We start from the raw sequence: 8,318 nt of genomic DNA, 5'->3' as shown, positions 1-8,318 counted from the left end.
AAATGCAGCACTTAATGTAAGCTAAATAAATCTAAGAATTCAACAATTTAATAAATCAAAGAAAACAAGTAAACCAAAGAATTAATTCAAATAATACAAATAAGTTAAGTATGTCAAATAATTTAAAATAATTAAACAATTAAAAAGTCAATTAAAATATAAATTGAAAAATTAAATACCAGGACTATCCTTTTGAAATTAGGGGTATTACACATACTGATTTTTTTCAATTCTAAATTTTGAAACATATGATTCATCTACTTGGGCTCTCTTCTTTTTCATCTTTATCAGTTTGAGCATTGACAGAGCTTTTGAAATGTTGAAACTGAAATAGCAAAGAAGAGAAAGTCCACCAATAAGAATTACCCAACTTGGGACAAAATAGGTTTTCCGAGCGTCTTGACTAATATTGTCATGGGAGACTTTTATAGATATGGACTTGTAGACAGAAATATATATGGTTGAGGGCACAAAAATGTACGACAATTGTGAACCAACGATAGGGTTGTGAGCTTTTGGCTTGTTTCATGCATCGAATTTAGGAAGTGTACAACAATGAAATGGAAAGCTCTGATGCACTCAAAGTTACACACAGAGACAATAATTAATATTATATATTTATAACTTACTTTACTAATCTAATATGATACTACGTATATCATACATATTTAGACTTTTAGATATGTTTTGATTTAGCCCACCCCCATTGAGAAATCTTGGATCCGCCCTTGTTAACAACTCTCGAGTTAATTTTCCATTTCCTCTTCAGTACACGTGCACGACCTCTTATCTTCCTCTTCATTGTGGAAAAGGATCACACTAGAACAAATTTTGCACATCTCATCCATCAAGAGTTTTTGATCACACTAGAGTTGTTGATTCGGTTCAGAGTTTTTTCATTTTTGAACCGAATCAACAACTCTCGATGTGCAAAACTTGCAGATCATTTTCCACGACCAAAAAGAAGATTGGAGGCTGTGTGCGTGTACTGAAGTGGAAAAGGTAAGTACTTTTTTGTGTAGTATTTGTGATGCTATGTCTGATAAATTTCATGGGATTATAGATCATGAAGAATATCATTGACGGTTAGTGTTCGGTTTTTTTTTTTGGCTTTTGATTTTCTGCTTCTTTATTTTCTTGTTCTATTATTTTGTTTTTTCGTTTTTTAATTTCTTGTTCGATATCATCATAGGATTTCTTTTTTCTTTTATTTCAGTATTAGGGTTTCAATTTCTTTTTAGGGTTTTGTTTTCTTGTTTTAATTTTTTTTTGTTTGTTTGAGATTTTTCCTTGGTGTCAAGATTAGCCCTAGTATGTACTAACTGATAATTTAGTAACACTGAAGACAGTATGTTGTTTGATGAAACAGGAAGCAAACACTGAAGACAGTATGTTGTTTGATGAAACAGGAAGCAATCTGTTCATCATGGTGGGTCTACAGGTTTGGTTGGGAATCTGATGAACACTCACCTTTTCGTCTTCCTGACAGGCACACAACCTTCTCTCTTCTTCTGGGTTGTGGAAAAGGATTATGCCTTCGCAAGTTGTGCACTTCTCGTCCATGTTGATTTTCAAGATTCTGGAAGGTCAACCGCAAGCAAGACAGGAAGAAGAGCGAGGAAGTCTATTCAATCAGGAAAGTCAGCTAAGCACAAGCTACCGTAAACCCACACTGCAAAGTAGCCGTTCGCTATCTAGCTCTACTACGTTATTCAGCCCTCGCCCAGAGACCAAATATGGAGTCAGTTCAGAAATGAAAGTAGTTTCACACAAAACACTCATATATTACCTCCAACACACTCACACCATTACACTTGGGCAGACCATAGCATAACCCATTGATACTTACCACCATCCACTCACACGTAATTTTTCATACACAATAGTTTTGATGCAGTGTAACTCACCACTCATTATGATAGACTGAGACACAAATAAAAAACCCGTCATTATTCTTTCAGGAAGTTTCTTCCTTATGATACTATGAGATTGGAAACACGGGAAATGATATTGGCATATATCTGCATTTTGTCCTTGCATGGAGGGGCATGACAAATAAAATGCTAACTCAGTTTACAAACTACTAAATATTCTTGCTAAGTGTAAATATATATATATTTTAATATTTATTTGAATTTTAAATATATATTTAATTATTAGTCAAGTCTCTATTTAAAATTTAATGGAAATGTCATTTAATATATTATTAAAATATTTAATTTTTTTAATAATTAAACGTTGAATGAGTTATCTAACGATATGTTTTGAAAATGTTAAAAATGCTAGGGGTAGCTTTTGACCGGTATGTTTTGTTACTAAACATGTATTTTTTTTTTGAAGCACAATGTTTATGAAAATGAAAATTCGAAAGTGATCGTTTTTTTTTATTATTATAATTAAAAAAAATTATTTTATGGTACATTTATGTTCCAAACAAAAGTGTTATGTATGAAAATAGTAAGAGTAGTTTGGACAAATAAATAGTATTTTTTTTATGTTCGTTTTAGCATTTTGGTAAACTTCATTATTTTTTTTTATTATGTTTACAATATAGTATGTGTTGTTTGATGAGCTTTCATTTTTTATTTTTTTTTTATTTTATTATTATTTTTTTTCTTTTCTGTAATTTGATGAGCTTTCATGTTGTTTGTGTAATTCATTTTAAGTATTATTATATGCATCACGTGTTGACAAATTTTTTTTTTTTTTTTTCTTTTTGATATAACCTTTTATGGTTGTTACAATTTTAATGATATTAGCACGATTTTGAGTTCTTTTGCATGCTTGCCTTGTGGTGGCAATGTGTAAGATCGTACCTAACATAATAATAAGAAGAACACGCTGTGTATAAGCTCATATTGTTTTCAAGATTATTAGACGGTGAAAATAAAAAAATGAAATGTCAAAACAATAATTTTGTTTTAATTTTATTAAAAAAATTATTTGCCCTAGTTTGTAGGGGCATCCCTTCATAGGGGTGCAATTGCCCTAGTATGTAAGGGCATCCAAGGGTGGTAACTAGACAATTTTAGCCTTAATATATGTCATTAGTCACCATCTTCAGACTTGATTTGAATTTGTTGGCAATTCTATTGCAAAGCTTTTTTTTCTTAACCCCATTCATATATTACTATATCTAACTATATATGTGATAAATATGATTTGATCCAAAATCAAATTTAAAAGTTTCTTGTTCATATGAAAGAAAAAAAGAAAAAAAAAAAAAGAAGAGGAAAGAGTTATGTTACATGTTAAGAGCAACTCCAACCGTTGTGTATATATTTTTGTGTAAATCTGATGTGTCAGAGTAGATTTATACAAAAAATTTATACTATCTATTTTTAGCTCCAACGATTGTTTAATACCTTTTGTGTAAAAAAATATCCTCCAATAACAACTAACCACGTGTCATACTCAAAGCTCTACATAACTTTTACAAACTTATTCATTTACTTTTTCGCGATTAAACCTCACGTCTCAATCCTCCTCAATTAGGAAAAAAATAATAATTTTCCTCTATATTTCACTTTTTACGGAAACAGAAAATATGCAATAACAATTGTGATTCACCAAAAAAGAAAAAAATAATAATAATTTGTATAACTGTATCAAACAACAATTATATAAAATCGTGATTAAAATATATATCTAATCTTTAGATAGTACATATTTATCTCACTAGAATACAATGTAAATGTAAAAGGATAAAAAAAATCTAAAAGAAAAATAAAAGATGGTTAAACAATTCTTACTTTGCCGCCACTTGCAAATTCTTCTCTATGGCGCTCTAAAAGTTGGAAACAAAGAGGCCTAAAGGAATGAGAAAGAAGAAAGAGAATCGCGAGTGGGAAAAGGGGAGAAGAGAGAAAATATGCTTACGTGACTGTGTAAAAAAACTGTGTAAAATATACAACCCTTATACACATTAGTGATGTAACAATGTATCTTAACAAACTGTTGGAGATGAAAAAAATTTATAAATCATATGTGACAGTGTATATTTTACACAAAAGAATTTTTTAACAGACCGCTGAGATGCTCTAAGCATGAAGGAGTCATTTACAATTTCTTTTTTTCATTTCAATCATCGGGAGCTTATGGAGTTATTTTTGAAATTTCTTACTATAAATAATATTTTTATATATACTTTTACCTTGGGTATAGTCGTATAGTGGATAACTTTTATGCGACATTGGTATTAATTTTTGTGTAAGCAGGTACTATTTATTTTTATATTTTTTACCATGTCATTAAATAACACTTTTTGTGCCGCAAAAAAAAAAAAAAAAAAAAAAAAAAAAAAAAAAAAAGAAGAAGAAGAAGATATATATGTGCACAAAAAGTAATATCTATGTGCATAAAAATGATACTCCTATTATCCAAGACAAAAGTGATATCTGAAAATAATAATAGTAATTTTGACGATGAATAATTTTTTACATATTAACTGACTGCATTTTGGTTAATATAATTTTTTTTAACATTATGACTTTGTCTCCATCCGACGAACCAATAAGTCCATATAATTATAATCTTAAAAAAAAACTGTTATATTACCTTGTCTTTTCACTTCAACTTCTCTTCACTATTGAATTCATGTAAATGGAACTTATGAGTTATGAAATGCAGATAAAAAATAATACTAAAATAAATATACAATATTTGAGAGTGTTCACATCATTGCCATAATTTCTTTTTCCGTTCCAATGAGATTGTTTACGTGACAAAGGGGTAATAACAGAGTAAATGAACCAATGCATATTTTCTCACTGATTTTTCAATGGCTTGATTTAGAAAATTGTTGTTTTTCTTCTGTAATTAAATTTGGCTTCTTCTTTTTTGTTTTGCTTGTCCTTTATTTATTTATTTTTTATTTTTTATTTATTTTTTGGGGAGGCAAATGGCTTAATGCGATTTAGAGAAGATGAGGTTAATCAATGTTGTGGGTTACTGTGAAATCTGGTTTATGGGTATATTAGTCATTTTATATTGTCACGGTCATTAAATGTCCGTTATTCCCTTCTATTCATTGCCAATTGCTAAAAGTCAAAACTGCAGCTTAAAAATAAGTATTCATGTTTTAGGTTTATATATACAGTTTAAACTTTAAACTCAATAATGACAAGTAACAATTTCATACATTTTTTTTTTCTTTTTTATATATTTATTTTACAATTAGCACCATTTTTTTTTTTCCCGAGTCTGGTTAAATACTTGTGTTTTAAAAGACAAAATAAAGAGAAAGAAAATAAAAAATGAAATAAAAAAATGAGATAAAAGAAAACAAAACCAAAAAATGAAATATAAAAAAGATTTCTATTTTAGAAAGTAAAAAATATTACTAATTTATTTTTATTTTTTTTGGTAATAAAAGGGGTCTAAAAATAAAGAACTTTCTCTGTAAATTTCTAATTTTACGCTCAATAATTCTTGCTGCTGACATAGACCAATAAGAGAATGCCATGTGTCAAATAAAAGTTAAAAAAAAAATAAAAAAATAAAAAAAATCTAACCATGACCATGGTTAGATCTTACGCCCCTTCTCACCACCCCTCTCCTACCACCGCCCCAACCATGCCCAAAACCTCTCTAACGTTACACACAACCTCAACTTCTCACCACCACCACCACCACCACTTCTGCTATCACCACCAGGACTGCCACCACTCCAAACCAAAAAATTGTGGCGAGAAGGATCGGCGGGTGTGGGTCGGCGATCTCGGAACGGACTCTACGGACGGAAGATTGGAGGGTGGAGACGACGGATCTAATAATCTCTGGACTCATTGTTCTATTAAGATTGTACGAAATGTCCCTCTTATTCCTTCCTGATTATGAAAAGATTACATCGTTATATATATATAGATCAGCTTTACTCATAAGGTTTGCATCGCCAATTGTGGAGTTTAAGATTATTGCAGCCTTGAGGTAAGTTGTTTTGATTGTTCATATTCACAGTGTGTGTGTATATATATATATATATATTGTTTTATGGGATTGGGATTTGGATTTGGTAGTGGTAGTGGCTCAATTAGATTTTAATATTGAAAATTAATTTTATTAGAATAGTTTTTGTCAAATTTGTTAGTAGCAAGTCTGTTACCTTTATTACCGAAAAATTATAAACCCATTGGAGTTGAGTATTGTAGATATGATGTAAGTTATTGCGATTGTATAGATTGTTATTACTTATGAGGTAAGTTGTTTTGATTGTTCGGAGTAATAACCAATTCATACTATATCCAACGAGTTTTTTTTTTTTTTTTAATCAATTAGTTTTAAATTATAAATCCATTCTAATTGAATATTGATTATTGCAGATATGATGTATTGTGATTATATATTGTGATTATAAATTATATATTTGATTGACATCACAGTGCTATTAGCGAAATAAACATGATGAATTCAATGAAGGAGTCAGATTGGGTATTCCTTCCAAAGAACTTATTGGATATGACAATGGAGGAGTCAGATTGGGCATTTCTTCCAAAGAACTTATTGGATATGATTCTGAACAAGTTGGTTTCATTTTCTGAATATGTTCGATTTGGTGCGGTTTGCAAACCATGGCAGTCTGTAGCAATGGATAACAAACTTAAATTCATTCAAAATAAGTTTTTGAAACAAGTTCCATTCTTGATGGTGCCTTCGAAAGATAATAGTGATGAAAGACGTGGTCTATACAACATCACTCATAATAAGGTATTTGATTTTCAGTTATGCGTACCTTATCAGAAGAGGCTTTCCGGTTCCTCACATGGTTGGTTGTTTACTGTGGAAGAAACCTTTGGCATAACCTTAATCAACCCATTCTCTGGTGCTACCATTGAGCTTCCTCCAATTATGGACCTCTCATATTTCCATCCTCCTGATGAAAGCGATGACGATGACGATGACGATGACGATGATGACAATGATCCTATTGAGGTTGACTTTGAAGTTGTAAAGGTTACATTGTCAGCTGACCCTGCTTTGTATCCTAATGACTATATTGTTACCGCCACCTATAGTGGTTGCAGAAGACTCGCATTCATTCTACCCGGAGACAAGCTTGGACTTACATAGATAAAGAAAGATTTCAGCTCATCTTTGATGTCGTATATTATAAAGGCCCGATTTTTGCTGTTGATTTTAGGAGTAGAGTCCTAATGATTGATGTTAATAGAAGGGATGGGAAGAGTAAGGCTCCGCAAGTGAAGGTAATTACACCGCAGACTAATGTGTATTCTCAATGGACGTATCTTGTTGAATCATCTAGTGGTGATTTACTTCTTGTACAAAGGTTTTTACAAGTTGGAGACGATTTACAGCATGCAACTTCAAGGTTTAAGGTTTTTAAGTTGCTCTTAGAGCAACTTGAGCAGGGTTGGCCTATGCTGGTTGAAGTGAAGAACTTGGGTGGAGACACCCTGTTTTTGGGAGATAACCAATCCATTTGTGTTTCAGCTTCCAAATGGCCCAGATGCCAGCCAGATTCCATCTACTACACAGATGATTATATTGAGATTCTACATCATCTTCCATATGGGCGCCGCGACATTGGTATCTTCAACATAGAAAGTGGAAGATTTGGGACGCATTACATCCTTGATCCTTCACATAAGGATATGCCACCCTCAATTTGGATTGTGCCAACTGTGTTAGGTAATTGAGTTGAGACTTAATTGTTTTGAGTTTCTTTTGGTCAAATCTAATTTTATTTAGTTTTTTTGTGCTGAGCATTTTTATGTGGTGAAAAACATGTATTTTTATCTGTATGGAATATGAGATCAAGTTTGTAAGACATATAATTAAATAAATATAACTGAGATAACTCCTAGGAGAAGGACGACTCGGAGAAATGAGAGCTCTTTTCCTGTATTGCATGGTGTGTACTCTAAAGCATTTAATCAATGAGTTTAAATAGGTGTGTTTTTTTTTATGTACATTTATTATTTTATTTTTCGTCATTTCGTCTTGCAATGAAACTGTGTTGAATTGAATGTCTTGTCGCCACGTTCAGTTTGCCATTTTTATCTACCATGTTTTCCATTCCATTGACAAGCAGTCCCCTCTTTTTATGCTCCCAGTTGATGTGGTGAAAGTATAATACCCTATAATGCTGCCTTTCTCAACACTGGCTACTTAATGGGGCAATTACAGTGCCACTTTACTACACGTTTTTTTTTTTTTTTTTTTTTCAACCCACAATTAGGGCAAAATGAGTGGCAAAGGACCGAGGGGACTCAGAGCGACCGCCACACACGAATTCCCAAAGCACGCATGGCCAGTATATGCCCAGTATATTACCATTGTCACGTTTACCTTGGTCTGAG

General features: G+C 31.7%; 2 protein-coding genes across 2 annotated transcripts; both read left to right on the top strand.

Annotated features, from left to right (window-relative positions):
• The first annotated feature begins 5,446 nt into the window (after positions 1-5,446).
• LOC132271750 (uncharacterized) lies at positions 5,447-7,863 on the top strand. The gene is made up of 2 exons (XM_059773222.1): positions 5,447-5,928; positions 6,381-7,863. The coding sequence occupies exons 1-2, from the start codon at positions 5,810-5,812 to the stop codon at positions 7,066-7,068; spliced, it is 807 nt and encodes a 268-aa protein (XP_059629205.1). The 5' UTR covers positions 5,447-5,809; the 3' UTR covers positions 7,069-7,863.
• LOC132270271 (uncharacterized) lies at positions 7,152-7,655 on the top strand. The gene has a single exon (XM_059771457.1). The coding sequence runs from the start codon at positions 7,152-7,154 to the stop codon at positions 7,653-7,655; it is 504 nt and encodes a 167-aa protein (XP_059627440.1).
• Positions 7,864-8,318: the final 455 nt, after the last annotated feature.

The sequence above is a fragment of the Cornus florida genome, unplaced genomic scaffold (genome assembly GCF_030987335.1).
Source record: "Cornus florida cultivar Cherokee Brave unplaced genomic scaffold, ASM3098733v1 CherokeeBrave_3.0.0_Hap2_Chr08, whole genome shotgun sequence".
Taxonomy (NCBI): Eukaryota; Viridiplantae; Streptophyta; class Magnoliopsida; order Cornales; family Cornaceae; genus Cornus; species Cornus florida.
This window is presented reverse-complemented; position numbering and strand designations above follow the sequence as displayed.

Bases quoted from the DNA above. Each gene is read 5' to 3' on its own strand.
- LOC132271750 (XM_059773222.1), top strand. From the start codon at position 5,810: ATGTCCCTCTTATTCCTTCCTGATTATGAAAAGATTACATCGTTATAT. The intron at 5,929-6,380 runs GTAAGTTGTTTT...TTGACATCACAG, and splicing joins AAGATTATTGCAGCCTTGAG to TGCTATTAGCGAAATAAACA.
- LOC132270271 (XM_059771457.1), top strand. From the start codon at position 7,152: ATGATTGATGTTAATAGAAGGGATGGGAAGAGTAAGGCTCCGCAAGTG.